This window comes from Pleurodeles waltl, chromosome 6, assembly GCF_031143425.1.
Source record: "Pleurodeles waltl isolate 20211129_DDA chromosome 6, aPleWal1.hap1.20221129, whole genome shotgun sequence".
NCBI lineage: Eukaryota > Metazoa > Chordata > Amphibia > Caudata > Salamandridae > Pleurodeles > Pleurodeles waltl.
The window spans coordinates 234,092,565-234,113,547 of NC_090445.1; the positions used below are offsets into that span (position 1 = coordinate 234,092,565).

The 20,983-nt window shown below is 41.2% G+C and overlaps 1 protein-coding gene across 2 annotated transcripts in view; it reads left to right on the top strand.

The window, feature by feature from the left end:
- The window catches only part of GOSR2 (golgi SNAP receptor complex member 2), a 63,496-nt gene extending 43,164 nt beyond the window's left edge, over nt 1-20,332 (top strand). For both annotated transcript variants that reach the window (XM_069237980.1, XM_069237979.1), the window contains one exon: nt 17,627-20,332. In XM_069237980.1, the coding sequence (XP_069094081.1) occupies nt 17,627-17,788 (162 nt within the window). In that variant the 3' untranslated portion in view covers nt 17,789-20,332. The remainder of the gene's footprint in view (nt 1-17,626) is intronic.
- Nucleotides 20,333-20,983: the final 651 nt, after the last annotated feature.

Sequence of the window (20,983 nt, forward strand, 5' to 3'; positions counted from 1 at the left end):
CAACCTATCCACTAGCGCCCTTTGACCTTTCCTACAGGGCGTGATGCCACATTCATTCCCCACATCTCCTCCACCTGCATTTCAGCATCCCTTATGGCACGTTCTATATTTAAATCTGCATGCCTAATATGCATTTGACACCAAATGTTTTACTAGATGAGTGTCTTAAATGCATCCCACTCTATCCCCCTGACAAAAGTGGTCTCATCCTTGTCCATGCAATAATGGCTCTGATGTGTGCTGACAGTTTTGCGAAGAGATATACAGCGTCATGTGTGGGTTGCAGAGAAAGAGATCTATCCTGGTATGCAGTTGGCAGACTGCTGAGAAGAAAGAGTATCCTTTTGTGTCAGGGTGCAGGGTACCCCACATATTGTGGAAGTGTCTTTACCAGACCCATTCCTCGAAGGACTGAGCAGTCCTAGCCACTGCCCTTCCCTGCCACGGGGGTATGACATGTCTAGTGTGGTGTCATGAACACTGTTATATGCTCAGCAGCCGGGTTTGCTTGGAATTGTTGTTGGTTACTGTTGGATGCGTAGAGTGCCACCAGACTAATTGGTGCCTCATCCAATAGTCAGCTACTACATTGCACCCTCCCGGGTCCAATTTTTAATGGTTTATCATCAGCGGCACCTGGGGTGCCACCTAAATGAGCATCCCATTGGCATATGCTGAGTAGGAGGTCCTTATAGTTAGGCCTCCACACTTAGTTTTGGTAGTTGTGCTGCAGTCATATGCATTACCTGCAGGTATGCAATCTGTGTCTAAAACAATATTTGAAATGGCAGTAGTGGTATGACAATCGCACATCCTTATTCATTTGGCATGCCAAGTCATGGGCAAATCAGTATACAACAAATAGTAAATCCTGGGTGCATTTTGGGATTTAGGCCCTACTGCCAAAGGGCTGGTAGTCGGTGTTGCCCGAAGAGTCCACTGCACAGTATAAATCCAGAAAATACCAAATGCACACAAAATAAAGTCCAATAGTTTGTCTAAGCTCTCCGTGGTAGGAGAATGTAGAAGCCAAAGAAGTTTCTTTTGGTAGTTTCTGGATTTATGCAATCTGTGTTTGTCTGCTTCTCAGGTAGGGGTATATCTGATGGAGCAGCCTAGGGGTGGCCGTGCCTCAGACATTCTACATCTAGATGTTCTACACAGGTGAAGTATCTCAGTGAGGTGAAATGACACTGTTCCCCCAGCCACCCCCAATACATTGGCCCTCAGAGCCCAATTGCACGTCTGGCCCCCACCCTATGACTGTGCTGTGGTGTTTTAGTTTCCCAAAAGAAAGTTTAAAAGTTTTTACCCCAAATCCCATCCCCTGGTCAGGCAAGCCCATGACCAAATGTAAACCTTGACAAATGACGAGAGTCTGTTCCATGTGGAATCAATTGGGTATAGCAGCCGAGGGTAGTGAAAAGGCAGGTACAATCCACTCTCGTGACACATACCTGGTGAGTTCCCTCTGCCCCTGTTCATACGGAAAAAAAAACCCTTGCTCCCCATTGTGTGTGCGGTGGCCCTCCTTAAAAGAATATGGTGCCAGTTTTCAGATCACTTGGTCTGCCATCATTGGAGTTCAGGTCCTGTGTGTAGTTCCACTGAGATGTTCTCCAAGGCAAGGGCCAACTCGCGGTTGGTGGAGCCGGTAATGTGATCAGGAGATCCTGTGTCTTGGCTGTGGCAGGATTCCAGTTTCGCCTGTGCCTGTCCTCTTGCCACCTGCTCCCTCGTGGGTGTGCCTCTGGGAGCTCTGCATTGTTGAGATCTCTGGCTGTACGAATTTGTTTCTGACTGAGAGTCACGAGCGCCAGAGACACCCCCTTTGATTTCCCCCAGTGCTATAAAGAAGAGCATTGCCCCAGAGTCTGACAAGTAATTTGACCGACCCTAAGAGAATATTGCAATCCCTCCTAGCAAAGTTTCTGTTTGATCTGCATAACTGAGCCGCTTCGTCCTAGCACTTCTGCAGTGTAGTCCAGAAAAATGGTCACTGAAACCGAAGTGGAGTTCATAAGTTATGTTTAGCACTTCACTGACTAGTGTGATGATATCTATAGCACAATGAGCAAACCGAGATCAGTCTTTTGTGTGTGCCTCATCATACCATATCATACCAATTCATATTCTTGTTGTCTTGCTCTGTTGACCATTGTGTAAACATTCATGGTCCAGTGTGTTTACCTTGGTAACTAAAGAATAATCCTGCATCACATTCCTTCTATGGACAGTGTGGAGAGTTGCAGAGTTGTTTAAGGAATATCAGTTCTTTTTTCGCAGGTTATGGTTTTGGGAGGCATCACATCACGGTCATTACAATAGGAGTAACATTACATCACAGTACTTTCATCGAGTACTTCAAATTGCAGGGTTAGGTTGGTAAATATTGTTTCTTGCTCTCTCTCTCTCTCTCTCTATATATATATATATATATATATATATATATATATATATATATATATTTATGGAGTTAGCAAGGAAATACTTATTTTCTGCGTGTGCACAGTACACTGGAGGATTTATATTTATAAAGATTGGACTTCCAAAAGCGCCTGGTGCTGCTCCAAGGCACTACCTCGTCGGAACATGGTGAGCAGATGCCTATTAAAGTTTCTTATGTTGCTGATGCGGCCCGAAATATAGGGTCCGGAGACTACATGCTTTATCTTAGTTCATATCATCGGATGTATACTAAACAGGGAATGGATTGTTTATTTAACCTGAAACTGAGAGACACTTGGAACAATGGCTTGGACGGCACGTGCTGTTAACGACGTGCTTTTTGTGAAAGGCGAACTCTTTTGCTAATTTCAATATGAAAGTGAAAGACGTGCTCTAAATACTGAGAAATGTGTCTACAGAGGAAAGGAATAGGGATGATAGTTAGGAAGCACAGTTTTTCACGAAAATGTTATTAATGGAAATGCCTGTTATTTTGTCATGCTTTAAGAGACGTTCGTGCTGAAAGGAGTAAAAATGCCGCAATTGCTTTCAGGTGTTGTGAATAATTGAACTAACAATCCCAGAATGCAGTATATAAATCAGGATGGAAGTAGCAAAGTGGAATGAACAGATGAAACCACCGGAAGAAGACATTTTGTCGAAACGCGTCGTGGGGTCTGTTTGAAAGCTTGTAACATCGTGAATAAAGGATTTAACATGAATACAGCCTCCGGGAGTGCAGCGCTGTTTTTCTTTGAAGGTTTATGTGAGGGTTTTGGTCTTAACCCTAACGCTGCACCAGCAGGAAGGCACGTCGCTAACTAGGACCAAGTGCTTGTGTGTATATATATATATATATATATATATGTCCTGTTGAAGGCTTTGGCCGAAACGCGTAGACATTTGGTTGGGACAGCGTGTGTGTCTTTTTGAATGGTGGGCACATTGTCGATTTTCTTTTTGTGCTTTTTGTACCAACTTTTGCTGGTTTTGATTTACCTGCAATCTAATCTTTTTTCAATAAAATAGCAGCCGATGAATTTATCGATAAAAGTGGTTTTTTGAGTATTTTACCAGCTGGTATTGGATGATGTGCAGCCCTTGGTGTGCGATTTAAATGTACCATTTGTTCTAAATATATATATATATATATAGTGAAAAAATAAAGGTTAAAGCTTAGTTATAGTTAGGAAAACTTAACTTCCCTGTACACACCAAGTTTAAAATACACAAACGTAAAGAATTCTGAAGTTTTATAGTTAAAACTTTCAATTTATCCAGGTCCTTCAAATTATTACAAGTAGGTGACCACTGTAAACCCTCTTTTCAGCTTGCTAACCATACAACACTATCTATAACTAGCTTCTCAACCTTGCACTGTGTTGTGACAAATAATGTAAATTGGAGAAGTTATAAGTGTTGTTATCAATGCTTTGATTTCACATGCTGTAAGTGATGTGGTATGCAAAGGTCTAAACAGTGCATGGAAAATTAGTTATAGTTAATGTAGTGTGGCGAATGAGGTGACAAGATTGTGTTCAGAGGTGTGTAACTTATAGTAATTTGAAGGTGGTGCATAAATGATAAATTATTAAAGTTATAATTATAACTTAAAATACACAAACATAAAAAAAGTTAAGTTGGGTTTGTGTAGAAAGAATACATACAATATTTCTAACTATAAATTGTCTAACCTTTTTTTCCCATTGTATGTTAATGGTTTTTATTTTTGAATAAAAATGTGTTTCAAATCGCAGTGTAGAGTGTTGTTTATCGGAGTGTCATAAAGTGGACTGTAGTACAGTAAAGGAGAGTGTCTTAGAGTCTAGTGTCGTAGAGTGGAGTCGAGTGACGTGTTATACAGAGCAGTGGTGTTTCATAGTGTAGTATCCTAGATTGGAGGGGCGTGTTGTACAGTGTAGTGGCGTATCGAACAGTAGAGCTGAGAGTTGTGGAAAGTCATAAAATGAAGTGTGGTGGCGTAAAGTAGAGTGGCATAGAGTGTAGCAGAGTGTTGTAGAGTATAGTGGAGTTCAGTGGAGTAGAGTGTCATTTAGTACAGTGCTGAGTGTAGTATTGTGCATCAGAGTGGTGCAGTGTCTCGTACAGTGCAGTGTTGTACAGTGGAGTATCTTTATTTGTGAGAACACAGTAAATGGTAGAGTGGGGAGTTACAGTTAGTGTTGTCTGGTTAGTGAGCTGAAAATAGTGTTGAATGAGGTCTGCTACTTATAATAATTTGAAAGTGGTGGATAAATTACATGAAAGTTATAGTTCTAACTTTAGAATTTTTAACATTTGTGTAGTCTAAACTTGGTTTGTATAGGGAAAATAAGATTTCCTAATTATAAATAAGCTTTAACCTTTTTTTTTTTTTCATTGAATTTTATTTTTAAAAAATGTCTATTAAAAATGTGTTTCATATCGTAGAGAGCAGTGTCGCAAGTTTAGAGTTATGTGAAGTGTTGTACAGTGCAGTGGGGGAGAGTGTTGTAAAGTCTATTGCCATTGAGGGGACTATTGTAAATTGGAATAGAGTGGAGTAAGGTGTAGGAGCATATTGTACGATGTAGTAACGTGTTACAAAGTGTACTGGCATGGTGTCTCATATAGTGGAGTCAAGTATCGTAGACTGGGGCAACGAGTTGTACAGTGGAAAGGAATGTCGAACAGTAGAGTAGAGTTTTGTAGGATGTCATAGAGTGGAGTAGAGGTTAGTAGAGTGGTGAAGGGCAGTGGTGGCTGCCGCAAATCTTGAGGGGAGGGGAGGGGAGGGGAGGGGCTGGGGGCACGGAGACAGAGGGGGTGAAAATAAAAAAAATTACCTTCACGGAAGTTGTCTCCTGGTGGCTTCCGCTCCACTTCCCTCGATGTGGTGTCCCAGCATTCACTGGGACACCAGCACAGGCTCCCCAGCAATTCTGGCGCTGCATTCATGCTAAAACTAGCATGAAAGCAGCGTCAGGATTGGTCTGTGCGGCTTGGGCTGCTGCTCAGACACAACCCTGGGGCACTTAGATGCACTCTCTCCTCCTCTCCTTCCCCTCCGGTGACCCAGCCCCTCCCTTTACATGCTGCTGGCTGAGCCAGCAGCAGAAAAATAAAACAACAGTGAACTATTGTTTTATTTTTCTGCTGCTAGATCAGCCAGGGGGGCAACACTCCTTTGCCATTACGAAGGAGCCGCCCTTCGAGTAGGGTGAAGTAGTGTCATAGAGTACAGTGGATGAGAGTGTTGTCATATTGTGGAGTGGTGTATCGTAGAGAGAAGTTGAGTGGCATGTTGTTGAGTATCATACAGTGTAGTACGGTGGCATAGTGTGGATGGACATAGAGTGGAGTAGAATGTCGGCCAGTGGAACGACGTAGAGTGGAATATAGTACAGTGACGCAGAGTGGGATAAAGTCTAGTAGAGTGGCGTGGAGGACACTGGAGCTGGGGTAGTCTAGAGTGGAGTAAATTGTCAAGAGTGCAGTAGCATGTCGTAGACTGTAGTGGTGTGGAGTGCAGAACAATGGAGTGGTGTAGCATACAATTGAGTAAAGTATTATAAATTGGCATACCGTGTTGTACAGTAGAGAGGGGTGTCGTACTGTATTGGAAATTGATGTAGAGTGGCGTACAGTGTTAATTTTAGTAGAGTGGTGTACAGTGTTGTGGATTGGCTTTCAGTGTTATACACAACAATGGCATAGACTGGAATGGAGTAGAGTGAAGTACTGTGTCAGAGTACAGTGGAGTAAAGTGGGGTGCAGTGGCATACAAAGAGTTGTGTACAGTAGACTAAAGTATAGTAGTGTTGTACAGTGACATACAGTGTACTACAGTGTTGTACAGTGGAGTGAAGGGATATAGACAGGAGTAAACTGTTAGTGGCATACAGGGTTGTAGAGTGGTGTTGCATAGAGGACAGTAGGAGGTGAAACAGTGGAGGTGTGTAAGGTGGATTGTTGTATAGTAGCATATAGTGAGGTAAAATCTCTTACAGTGGAGAAGAGTCAAGTGGAATGGTGTAACAGTGTGGATTAAAGAATAATAGAGTGTATTGGTGTGTCGTAAAGTGGGATAGAGTGGAGTGTACTGGCGTAGCATAGGTAGTAAACTGTTATAAATTGGAGTTGGTTCTTGTACAGTAGAGTGGAGTGCTATGTTGTACAAAAAAGTATTGTACCATAGAAAAGTATTGTACATTGGAGTGTATAGGCACAGAGTAGAGTTTAGAGTTGGACAGTGGAATGTACGGTGATAGAGTGGAGTAGAATGTCATAAAGTGCCATGAAGTGTGGTAGACATTTAAAAAGTGGAGTTATATAGAGTGTAGAGAGTGTCATAAAGTGGAGAGGTGTAGAGTGGAGTGGTGTACACTAGTGGTGTAGAGAACAGCAGAGTATAGAGTAGGACAGTGGAGTGTAGGGTGATAAAGTAGAATAGAATGTTGTAAAGTGCTATGAAGTGTGGCAGATATTTATAGAGTGTAGAGAGTGTCATACAGTGGAGCAGTGTAGAGTGGAGTGGTGTACACTGTAGTGGAGTAGAGTGGAGTAGCATACTGTGGAATACTGTACAGTGGAGTCTAGAATAAAGGAGTGGAATAGCATGGAGTGAAATGGTGTACAGTGGGATAGCATAAAGTGGAGTAGGGTACAGTGGATTAGCGTATAGTGGTGTAGCATAGATTGAAGTGGTGTAGAAATGCGGAAACTTGTAAATTGGAGCGGCTTCTCTTACAGTAGAGTGCTGTGCGGTACAGTGTTGAAAAACTGTTACAGACATAGTCAAGTGCAAATTTGGACAGTGTATGGGGATAGAATGACATGGAGTGTAGTACAGTGGCATAGAGTGTACTAGAGTTTTGTAGAGTGGAGTTGTATAGAGCGGAGGAGAGTACACTGGAGTGGCGTAGAGTGGGGTAACGTACAATGGAGCACTATAAAGTAAAATAGTGTGGAGTAGTATAGACTGGAGTGGCATACAGTGGAGTGGTGTAAAGTGTAGTAGCGTACCGTACAGTGGAGTGGTGTAAATGTAATAGCGTACAGTAGAGTGGTGTATTGTGGCATAGGGCAGAGTGTAATAGCGTACGGTGGAGTGGAACGCCATACAGTAGAAGGCACAAAGATTGAAGTTGCATACAGTGTAATAGTATAGAGTGGAGTGGCATTCAGTGAAATAGCATAGAGTGGAGTACAATGGAGTGGTGTAGAGTGGTGTTCAGTGGAGTGTGGTAGAGTTAAAAAGCATATAACAGAGTGGCATCCAATGGACGAACTTAGAATGGAGTGGCAAAGAGTGGAGTGCAAATAGTGTAGAGTGGTGTACAGTAGAGTGTCTGGAATAGAATATAGTGCAGTGGCATACACTGAAATGGGGTAGAGTGTAATAGCATGCAGTGGCATGGTATCCAATGGAATAGCGTAGACTGGAGTGGCATACAGTGGAGTGGTGTAAAGTGTAGTAGCGTACCGTACAGTGGAGTGGTGTAAGTGTAATAGCGTACAGTAGAGTGGTGTATTGTGGCATAGGGCAGAGTGTAATAGCGTACAGTGGAGTGGGGTGGAGTGGAACGCCATACAGTAGAAGGCACAAAGATTGAAGTTGCATACAGTGTAATAGTATAGATTGGAGTGGCATTCAGTGAAATAGCATAGAGTGGAGTACAATGGAGTGGTGTAGAGTGGTGTTCAGTGGAGTGTGGTAGAGTTAAAAAGCATATAACAGAGTGACATCCAATGGACGAACTTAGAATGGAGTGGCATAGAGTGGAGTGCAAATAGTGTAGAGTGGTGTACAGTAGAGTGTCTGGAATAGAATATAGTGCAGTGGCATACACTGAAATGGGGTAGAGTGTAATAGCATGCAGTGGCATGGTATCCAATGGAATAGCGTAGACTGGAGTGGCATACACTGGAGTAACATACAGTGGAGTGGCATAAAGTGGAATAGCATATACTGGAGTAGCTTATTGCGGAGTGGCATTCAGTGAAATGGCATACACTGAAGAGGCGTAGAGTTGAGTTGGATACAGGGTAAGAGTGTAGAGTGGACTGGCTTAGAGTGGAGTTATGTACAGTGTATTAGCGTAGAGTGGAGTGGTGTAGAGCAGAGTGTTGTGGAGTGGTCAAGAGTGTAGTAGTGTATAGTTGAGAAGCGTACAGTGGACTGGCGCTTAATTGAGTGGTGTAGACTGGACTGGCGTGCAGTTGAGTGTAATAGCAAACACTGAAGTGCGGTATATTGGAGTAGGGTCCACTCAAATAGCATAGAATGAAGTTGTGTAGAGTGGGGTACCATACACTGTAATGGTATACACTGGAATGGTGTGGAGTGGCATACAGTGGAGTGACGTAGAGTGCAGGTGCTTAAGAGTCTAGTGGCCTACAGTGGCGTTGCGTACAGTGTAAGAGCGTAGAAAGGAGTGGCGAAGGGTGGAGTCTCATACAGTAGAGAGGTGTAGCGTGGAGGGGCGCAGCATGCAATAGCGTATAGTGGAGTGGCTAGAGTGGCCTGGCATATGGATGTATAGTGGCCTTGTGTTGCTTTGTAAATCTGCGCCCATGAGACACCATGCGTGGCACAAGGGTACCGCAATCCAGTAATACAGCTAGGCCTTACTTATATTTTGGGTCATGGTATACCCTGATTCTTTGCAGTATACCGTGGTACATGGCAATGACAAGCCAGTATAGAATTGGGTAATTGCCTTTTCATTCTCTAAAAACAGCCACCATATTGTTTTTTAGCTGTGTTCAGTGTTGGGGCCTTAGAGGTAGGTAAGTAGTAGGTCTCTACCTATTACCACTTTAATAAAGTGGTAATAGGAAGGGAAAAATATTTTTTTAAATATATTTTTAAATACGTTTATGGGCATATACTGCCATAGTTTCTCAAAAAGCTTGTGAAATTCTGCGAAAGTACCACAGTGTATCACTTTCTTTAAATGCCTTATAACTTAAAAAATACTTACCCTACTTAACTGTCGTACCCAAAGCATAATCTCTGCACCATAAGGTATAATCCTGCTGAATTTCATGTAAATACATTCAACCATTTTCGCGCTATGGCAGATACTATAGTCTATGGAAAATGCATTGGTGGAAAAATGCATTTTGAAACCCCTTTTATCTTTGTACCCTGTTAAGAGTCGCTACAAAAATTAACATCATCTCAAAATATAGAAAATGTTATAGTTCTGTAAAGGTTTGTGGTGATTTGTCAAATGGATGGAACTAATATTGGAGGAATTCCAATATTTAGGAATACTAGCTATAACTAAATGGCGGCAAACCTATTTATTGTGATTTCTTTCTTTTTATCTATTGTATTTTTTTATTGGTTTACATATTCAAGTGACCATAAATGTGTCGTTCATGTAGTAATTTTGAAACTTTATATATGCAGTCTAGTGTTATTTTTTGGACCTCCTTGCTACTTTTTGTAGTATTGTGCTACATATGAAGCCAAAGTCAATGGAAGACAATCACTGTTGTTATGAAAAGTAAGATTATTATTTTTTTCGTAATGGCCAATTATCATGTCCTCCAAATAGTAGTTTGTATGGCTCACTACTAGGTCAGTTTTCCATTTTGTTGTACAGGGGTGCATAAGAAAGATGTTTTTTTGTTTGGCTTGTTGGGCCATTTTTATTTTGTGAGCCAGAGAGCTTGCAAAGAACACATATGTTGCTTAAGATGTTCTTTGTTCTCTATGTACTTTTTTATAGGTTTCCATTAGCATGTCACCATACATCGGCCTTTCAGTTCTATTTATAGTAAAACTGAATCTTTACATATGCAGGCTGGTTTATTTTGTGAGCTTCCTTTCTACTTTTAGTAGTATTGTGCTACAAGATATCACTAAGTTGTCGGCCTTTATAACTTCATAACCTCTTCATACCATCACTTTCTATAGCAAAAAGTATAATCTACAAAGTCTAATGCACATTACTGTGAAGTTTCATTACAATCCATTCAGTTATTTTGCCGCTACGTGAAATACAAATATCTGTGTAAAATGCATTAGATTTCAAGCATGTTTTGGGACTCCCCCTTTTTTTGTTTGACCAAACGCCGCAAACATTCAATCCTTTGACCATGTAACAAGTGAAACAGGTCTGCAAAGTTTTGCAGAAATCCGTCAAACGGGTGTGAAGTTATTAATGGACAAAAATCCAAGAAATCCTTGTGTCTTGTAACCCTAACTAGAGCGTGGCTACAGCCACTCTGTAAAATACCCATACATACATATATATGTGATGTAATTAAGTGCAACATTCAATCAAATATATTTAATAATTGTAATGTAATCACTTTATAGTGTCACAAAAATGAGAAAGTATAAAGGGCGATAACAAATTTAGTTACAATATAAATCATTTGTGGGTACCATACTAATTTTAGGAATTGTGGTGTGTTCTAAGGTGATTTTACCCAACTGGGATTTCACCATGTTTGAGAGAGAACCTTTTTCTCAAGATTTTCTGTAAATTTACACCATTTCTAAAGAACAAGAGCGCTAACAGTCTTACATATGACAAACGTTTGGCACACGTGAAACCATTGAAGTAAAACTTTAAATGTTTAATTGAAAAAATAACAAAATTAAGGGATTCATTTTGTCATCGAAATTATGATTAGCCTGTAGGCGAAATAGCCTTTACAACGAAGACTGAACCCTGCATACCCTTACCACGCAGCTTAACCATGCATGTGACATTACCACACATGACATTACAACAAATTTCGTTGTGAAAGAATGAATGGTAAAGGCATATTTGTTGTAAAGATATATACATGGTGAAAAGTAATGTTTAGGGTGGGCATGTGTTTTTGCATAGTAGATAGTTTTTTTTTTTTTTTTAGGGTTTAGGGTGGGTATGGGTTTTTGGGTGGCAAGGGTAATTTTATGGTTTAGGGTAGACATGCATTTTTTGGAAGGGAATTTTTAGGCTGAGCATAGCAGCGTGCAAGGTCTGCTTTTCCGATGTGTTGGTATCTATGTGGGCTTTTAACCATGCCCACCTCACGCTCATCACTTTCACTCGTTCGTGGATTACCTTTCAAAAATCCTTTGACATTGGCAAATGCTTCACGTTTGTCCCGCCTTGGGGCGGTTTTGTTACCACCTTGGGGACAGACCCCGTTGCATGGATAATTGCATGTTTGCTGATATGTTTGAGTGTGAGCGAACTTCTTTTTCCTTTTGTGTCTCTCCTTCACTCATGGCGGATGTGGCGCTTTGAATTGACTTGTTTTTTGTGCAATGCTAATAAAGACGAGCAAGCAGTTTACTGGTTTACTGCATGAGAATTGTACACAAGGGACACTACAGATCTCTGCATGTGAACAATTGTCACTGGGTAAATCATGTAGTATGTGTAATTTCTCGGTAAAGAAAACATTTTGCACATGAGGTGATCCCACACATTTTCTTTCGGCCATTGTTTACGACAGCTTGCGAATGGGATTTCCTGCAAAGTCAGGTTGTTCTAAAATAGTAAATCTTGGTAAATGCCTACCGGTATTTGAGCTTGTCCAACATCGATTCTCCCCGTTTGCATATATTTATGGGGGGGTTGGCGCTAAGCAGTGTAAAGCCATTTGCACATAACATCTGATCCAGCCTGCAGTGCAAAGCTTTGTGGCATGCGAGCGCAGACGCAGAAGACTAGTAAAACTGGGCAAATATTGCTGCAAAATGGCCATTCCATACAACACGATTTTCAATGCTCAGCGCATCTGCAGTACTTGTTAGCAAATTAAATCTAGTACATGGCAATAATCAATGATAACTTCTGAAACTATTATGTTATTTAAATAGCCCCTGACTGACATTTCATTGTTTTTATTTTTTTTATTTTTGCTACTGAGCTCTGCATAAATCCTCATTATGCACTGACTACCTCTCCTTATATCGTTAATAATTATTTAAGGCAAATGCCACCTTCGTAATGTGATAATCCCCTGGCTTGCAATGGGGGAACTATTTTTGATTAGTCTGCGTGCAAGTTGGCATGTCATCATTATTAAAATGTACTTCGTATCCTAGTACATTGAAGGCGGGGGTTGAGGCGGCAGTAGAAAAAGAATAATACTGAGCAAATTATGAACAAGGGGAACTCTTTTAATGCCTGTATTCAGTGGCGACTGGGACAGAAAGTCAAAGTACCCCTATTAGCGAATCACATGGGTTTAAACTGTCCCACATTTGCAAATTGGATCAGTTTTGAACTTGTGAAGAAGTTATTTGTTTGAAAGGTATGGAAGATTGTATTAATTTGTGCAGTCAGTGTGTGTGGTAATAATATCAGGGAAATCAACAGTAAAATCCGGCCCACCAGACCTTAAACAGGCCAATAAACAGCCAAAACACCACCCCACACACTGACATGTCACATCAGCCCTTCTGGCACTGTGAGTTTGCCCTGTAGGCGAGTCCAACCCTGCTTGTATTTTTAGGGTGATCACAAGTGCTTTGACCTGTTGTAATCTATCTATGGGCTTTTAACCACACCCACCACATGCCCATCACTATCACTCGTACATGGGCTTGCCTTTCAAAAATCCTTTATTTTTGGTAAATGCCTTACATTTGTCCCTCCTAGGGGCGATTTTGTTACCCCCTTGGACTCCAACCCTGTTACATGGATAATTGCACTTTTGCCAATATGTTTGACTGCGATCAAACTTTTTTCCTTAAGTGTCACTCCTTGGCACTCGTGCTCATGGCGGCCATGCTCTTTGAATCAGCTCACTTATGTCATCTGTTTTACTTTTCACTTTCAATTTATGTGGCAAGAAAAGTCCAGTTACGAATTTACAACATTAACAGCTCTAGCAAATGCAAGATCCATTGCATTGCAAATGCTTGTTAGGGCTTAGGATGGGTATGGGTTTTTAGGTGGGAAGGGTAATTTTAGGGTTTAGGGTGGGTGTGGGTTGTTTGAGTGCAAGGGGTTTTCTAGGGCTTAGGGTGGGTGTGAGTTTTTGGGTGGCAAGGGTAATTTTAGGTTTTAAGGTGGGTATAGGTTTTGGGGTGGCAAGGGTAATTTTATGGCTTAGGGTGGGTACGAGTTTTTGTGTGGTAAGGGTAATTTTAGGGCTTAGGGTGGGAATGTTTTTTTTGAGTGGCAAGGGCAACTTTAGGGTTTAGGGTGGGTTTAGGTCAGTGGTCTCCAAACTTTTTAATGCTGTGCCCCCCCGCCCCCCCAGTTGAAAAATAGAAATCATTGGGGCTCCCCCTCTGAATTTTTCACAAATATTTTATAAATATGCCAATGTTCAAATATGTCTAGACACATTTAAACATTGCAGTTAAGACCTGTTACCCTTTTAAAAATGCAATAACATGTTTCTGCTTAAAACAAAACACTGTTATCTGTGTAATGCTTCTTTTGGCCAGAGCCTGGCGCCCCCCCCCTTCCCCCCTTCAGGATCACTTGTGGCCCCCCAGTTTGAAGACCCCTGGTTTAGGTTTTTGGGTATAAAGAACAAATTTAGGTTTTAGGGTGGGTATATGTTTTTGGGTGGCCAGGGACTTTTTAGGGTTTAGGGCGGGTATGGGTTTTGGGGTGGCAAGGATAACTTTATGGCTTAGGGAGGGTATGGGTTTTTGAGTGGCAAGGGCAATTCTAGAGTTTAGGATGGGTATGAATTTTTGGGTGGCAAAGGAGTTTTTAGGTTTTAGGGTGGGGTGTGGGTTTTTGGGTGGCAAGGAAAATGTTAGAGTTTAAGGTGGGTATGGTTCTTTAAGAAGCAAGGGTGGTTTTAGGGTTTTGGGTGGGTATGGGTTTTTAGCTGGCACTGGTAATTATAGGGTTTAGGGTGGGGATGGGTTTCTGAGTGACAAGTGTAATATAAGGGTTTAGGTTGGGTATGGGTTTTTGGGTGACCAGGGTAATTTAAGGGTTTAGGGTGAGTATGGGTTTTGGGGTGGTAAGGCCTAAATTAGGTTTTGGGGTGCGGTGGAATTTTTAGGGTGGGGTATGGTTTTTTTGGTAAGCAAGGGCAATTTTAGGGCAGGTATGTGTTTTTGGGTGGCAAGGGAATATTTAGGGTGGGCATGGGTATTTGGGTGGCGAGGGTATTTTTAGGATTTAGGGACGGTATGGGTATTTGGGAGGCAAGGGAATTTTTTGGGTTTAAGGTGGGTCTGTTTTTTTGATAAGCAAGGTCAATTTTAGGGTGGGTATGTGTTTTGGGTATCAAGGGAATTTTTAGGGTGGGCATGGGTATTTGGGTGGCAGGGAATTTTTAGGATTTAGGGACGTATGGGTTTTTGCTTGGCAAGGGAATTTTTAGGGTTGGCATGGGTATTTGGGCGTCAAGGGAATTTTTAGGGTTTAAGGTGGGTGTAGTTTTTTGGTAAGGAAAGGCAGTTTTAGGATGGGTATGTGTTTTTGGGTGGCAAGGGAATCTTTTGTGTGGGCATGGGTATTTGGGTGGTAAGGGTATTTTTAGGATTCAGGGATGGTATGGATTGTTTGGTGGCAAGTGAATTTTTTTGGGTTGGCATGGGTTTTGGGGTACAAGGGAATTTTTAGGGTTTGTATAGTTTTTTGGTAATCAAGGGCAATTTTAGGATGGGTATGTGTTTTTGGGTGGCAAGGGAATTTTTATGGTGGGCATGGGTATATGGGTGACAAGGGAATTTTTGGGATTTAGGGATGGTATGGGTTTTTGGGTGGTACGGAGTTTTAAGGTGAGTATGAAAGGTGGTTGGATTAACGTATAGTAATTAAAATTACTTTACATTAAAGAAAAACATAAAAATTCACTGAAAAAAATAAAGGTTACAGGGACGTTATAGTTAGGTTCACAATTTAAATGTACAAAACCACAGAAATTCAGCTATTATAGTCAGCTATTTCAAGTAACTATAACTTGTACCCTAAGGTAACTATAATTTGCGCCATCAGCATGCACTGCTAATTACCCTAGATATCGCAGCACTCATGACAACTTTTAGAACACCATTGATAATGTTACTGTAACACTTGCAGTAAAATTATTGCTGAGATAACTGTGCATGGGCGCGAGTTAGGATTACCTTAGGGCACGAGTCATAGTTACTTATTAATGTCCACACTCCTCATGCGACAAGGAAAACATGCACTCCATCATGTTAGCCCCATAAACATAAATTTAGTCTGCTAAAGGTATGCCAAGGAAGTGAAACGCGGAAGGGGTGTGCCTATATATCCTATTGGTGGTCACCAGTAGGTAGTTATTGTTAGGACCTAGTTTCAATAGGAAAATAATTTTCTCTTTTGCCAGTAACTTTGTGCCATTTGACAAATCTTCATGAAATTTTCAAAACTAGTACAACAGTCAGTTTAGCAGCAGTGTTGAAAGTTTTAATTTGATTCATCAAGCGAGGCTGAGGAAAAAGGGGGGGAGGGTCCCAAAACACTTTTTCCCCGTGCACTTTCCCATAAGGAGTTTGAACAGGACATGTCCTGGTGAGATCTGATTGGCTCCCAGCCCTTCCATAAGGAAGTGCTAGCAGCCAACTTGAGATCAGTATACACGATAGCACCTTCTCAATGATCTACAAAGCTGAAAACGAGAACTAAAGCTTAAATGTAGGGAAAAAATGCACTTTAAGGAATATATACAACTTTACGTTTGTGTGTGTGTATATATTTTGCCTAGTAGGGGGCGCCACTAGGTAGTTATATTTAGGACCTAGTTTCTGTAGAAAGTGTATGCATATATCTTTGGCGCCCGTTGACGAATCTTCACAAAATTTTCCCAAAAACTTTACTCTCACTTCAGCTGATGTCTGGAAAGTTTTGGGGTGATCCGTCAAGTGGGTGGATCCCAAAGTGCATTTTCACCCATTCATTTTTCCATAGGTGTGTGGAACAGCGATCGCGCCAAAACCACTGGACGGAATTACACCAAATTTGGCAGAAAGGTAGCTATTGGTCTAGAAAGAGGCCTTTTTGTTAATTGGTGTAAATCCATTCAGTATTTTGAGAGAAACGAACCGAAATCCAAATTTGGATATCTAGGGATGAAGAGAGTTGCAGCCACCATCTTAGTTGATTGGAACAGTCCCCGGGGCTCAAATTAGATAACAGAAAGTCGCATAAGGGGTCAGGTTGGTTGTAACCTGACCCCATGTCTGTAAAATAGGGTTTTTTGAGGGACTTCATATGGAGAGAATATGTCGAAAGTCCCCCCCCCCACCCCCCAGGTGTGATATTCACGAAATGGTTGCGACTGTCAGCACGGCCCCCCCTGTGTAATGTTGCAACAAATTTGTGAATAATGTCAAAATTACAAAAAAATAGATATATATATATATTTTCACAGACTCATTCAGACACCAATTCATTCACTCTTAAATACACTCGAAGACTCATCCACCCACTCACACACTGATGCACCCACTCACATCCCCATTCAGAGATTTTAGGGGGTTGGCCGCAGGACCTGGCCATGCGGCCAAACCCCACCTGCGCACAACAATCAGGCCATGTATGATGCAAGGTTGGATGGTTATAGGGGGTTGGCCTCAGGCCCTACGACTGACCCTTGCTGCAGACAGCCAAAGTCTGTGCGTGGCACAGGGTTAGGTAGTTGTAGCTAGTTTGGTGCAAGGTCACCCCAGCCATGCACAGTTTTTTTTTTCCTTCATTAATTTGACAGCTAATGCTTCATTTATATTTTAATAACATTCTAGAAGTTGTCATTAGTTCTGTAATATCTGAGGAATTTAGCAGTACATGGTGAGGGCCGAGTTATAGTTACCTTAGGGCGCGAGTTATAGTTACTTGAAATAACTCTATAACTGCTGAATTTCTAAGGTTTTGTACGAGTAAATTCAGAACCAAACTATGATGACCTTGTAACCTTTGTTTCAGTTAATATCTATATATATATATAACTAAGGTATACATGCAGAGTACTTGTGTAAAGAATGTTCGGTTTTAACATTCATAGTTGTCCAAATCTGAGTGTTCGCAGAGGAGTATCAGAAGGAAATATAAGGAATGGGAGGCAGTCATCCACACAATCAGCCATAAGCTTCTGTTTAGTCACAATCCTGTGTAATGCATTTCTGAAATGTACCTGCTCTTATAATTACTGTTATTGTAGATTATTTGGTGGTGTCATCTTAGTTTGCCAGCCTTTATTGCTCCATTTATAACTTTCTTTAATTCCTATTCTCTAGGGTGCTCAGAAAAAGATCCTGGATGTCGCAAACATGCTGGGACTCTCTAACACCGTTATGCGTCTCATCGAGAAGCGTGCCTTCCAGGACAAGGCCATTATGATTGGAGGAATGGTAGTCACCTGTGTCATTATGTTTCTCGTCGTCAAGTACTTGACCTGAGCACATGGCGCTGACTGTGGCTAGAGAGATGATGTCTCATCCATAAACAATAACTTGGAATCTAACCTGTGAAATGGACCCAGTCTATAGAAACGTGCCACAATCTACATGTGATTTAGAAGATAAACGTTAAAATGAGTACAGGAGCTACCTTTTCATATCGAAAGGAGGACACTGAATCATTGTCCTGGTGTGCAGGCATCTCAATGCTCATCTCAAAAATATCAACTTGGGTGTGAGTGGCTATCTGACTGTTGCCAAAAGTTCCTGGTTCGGAATGGTTTTGCACTCATGTCGTGCATCAGGAGAATCGCATTTCGGTAATAGTCATCTTAACCGCACGTGTAAGGTGTCAATGCCTCAATGTCTCTTCTGCCGTCACCTGGACAAGTTACTGAACTAATTCTTGGTGACTAGTGAAAAACCCGGGATTGTCTTATTCTTCACTTGGACTTCTCGATTGGATGGACATTTTAAAAAGACGTTCTGTTTCAGTGTCATTTAAGTGAGCATTCGCATTTTCAAATCACCCTAGAAATTCTATAAATGATACCAGAAAAACTAATTTCCCTATTTTACAGATTGTTTTTCCAGTCAGTGAAAAAAGCTGTTCCTTTCTTATTTTTTGTTTGAAAGTAATGTAAATTGCACCTTAAGGTCTCCTACATTTTAAACTCAAACTGGGTTCGTAATGGGGGGCACTGTGGTGGTCCTTTCAAAAACAGTATTGGCCTTAAAACTACAGTAGTGTATTGCCATTTCCTCTTTTTAATTGAGTAAAATAGAGGAGAATCTAAGAAGTGTGTCCTTGAGAATTGTTTGTGTATGAACTTGCCTTCAAAACAGAATCCTCTTAACAGAGTAGTGTATACATACATGTATATGTATGTATATAGATCTGTCACACTTGTGGAGTGCAGCATTACCCAATTGGACCCTCAGGCACATGACACCATACCAAATTGGTCTCTTTAGATTATCAAAGGAAAAAGGCCTTGGCATAGTGTCTTCAGGGAGGTAAGGTGATCTATAATGCACCTGGAGAACTGAGTTCCAAGGACAAGAAGATAAGCGCCCACCCTAGCAAGATCTCTTAATATTTGGATGTTAGATGATGTTCAGAGGAACGCAGGAGGTATTGAAATCTTGTTCTGATGAAAGTTGGGAGGTGAGGAAGATTACATTTTGAGGTTGAAAGCCCCCATCAGGGCAATGTTTAAAAAGTCAAAATGAAAAGAAATAACGTGCAGTTTAACAACTTCTCTGCAGATGCAGACTGAATTTTCAGTGGAGCGTATTTGGGAAGACTAGTTAGACCCCATTGTCATCATCACGTTTAGTGCTCTTTGGGACTAGGGTGACAGTGTGTGCCGGGGAATATGCAGATATGTAAAAAAAAGTGCAGTAAGGAGCACTCGTGGAACAAGCAGCTAACTAGCATTCCGTTGATTCACACAATAAATACGTGCTCTTTGTGCAGTATTATCCTGGATCATTTACTGTCATGAGACACTGATGACTCCCAAGTAACCTGTGAAGTTCTGCAAGGACCTTGTAGACGCTGCGTGAGCTACGTGTCTTCAGCCTAATTTAAAAGGCTCAATCAAGTTTATGTGCATTACTTGAGTTAGAGCTGGATATAAATCTGAAGGAACATCTGTGAAGATGCTGATGAACTCTTCATGTCAGAGGCTGAGACACCGACAATTGGACAAGTTATGCAGCTGGGCCACTGACTGCAATCAAACTAGAGCAAGTTTGATCTATCTATTTTATTCCAGCCTCTGCTAGGTGGGATAACAAACTTCAAAAAGCTGACGCTGTTTGAGGATTTTGAGAGAGCCAATAGCATTGGGGACTTGACACAGGTTATCAAGTTTTGTATGGATATTATGAACTATGACCGTAAGGACTAATTCCATCCCACAACAGAATCCTGGTTGCCTAGTGTTTCATTGGCTTGATTTAAAGGCTGTAGGTATCCTTGTACTATTTTGCCTTTTATGGAATTTTCGAAATAAGAAAGTAGGTTTTGAGTAAACGGAGCAATGCTGCATTTTTCGTTCCCTCGATCGCCCTCAGTGGTTTATTAACTAGTTCAAGAAACGTGGGCAACAATATTTGGGTGACCTACGATGTGCTTACTGAGGGATCATTCCCATTGGCAAGCCTGAATATTTAGTTGTTTAACTGCAGCTAAAAACCTGGTGATAGTTGCTTGAAACTACGGACGCTAATTTCTGAAGCTGAGACCAATGACTGGAGGATGACAGCAACGTTGGTGGAAAATGCGTTTTTCCCTCTTTCTGCTAAGCGGTGGGAAATAGGTTGAATTGTTCTGCAAAGAGAGAACTACGACTATGGTAAAACTGTGCTGGAAGCGTTGTTCGTACCTGTGAATTGCAAAATGAATCAATAAGCCTTGAAGTTAATTTTAGGAAACCGGGGCCTCAGTTTTTCTCTGTGTATAACGTTTCATTTCAGTCGTTGTTATTGCTCGTTTATATTGTTTATTGAGTCAAATATATTACGTATTTAAGTCTGGGGTGTGGTCCCGCCTTCATTTTATTTCCAGTCTTTTTAGTTGAAGCTCACAGTTATATTTTGTGACTACTAGAATCCACCTGACGAAGTGAAAAATATGATCCCAAAGGTTTGTGAAGCCAATGAACTACAAAGTGTTTACATCACAAATAAAGTGTGCTATCCTGCTACCACCACTCCCAGAACACGTTTCACATCCTTAGCTTGTCCTAACATAGCTTCCAACTCATTAGCGTTGACATCCATTGTCAATATCATTTTCAAATGGCTTTTAGAGCTTCCCAAGGACACAGCTGAACAACCTTTTTCTTTTTTTTCAATTCCCGCCTTCTTCATATGCCGTTGTACACTCCTTGTTCTTTTGAATGCCTCTCCCTTCTTCCCTTTGTTTCTCTCATTGGCACCACATTCTTTGCAAATATTCTTCACGAATTTGGCATAGAAAGAGCACATCTGCTCTTTGTCTACCTGCAATTGGTCTCTCCTTACAACATCCACCATGCTTAGGCTTCACACCATGCTTAGACATGAACCAGATCTGTGTTGGATCTGTCCCTTTTTCTCATATTCCATGTTCTAATGTGTCATATGGAACTATAATGACCATCGGTAACTTATCTAGATTCTTTCTCCTTACAGTTTGAAACATAC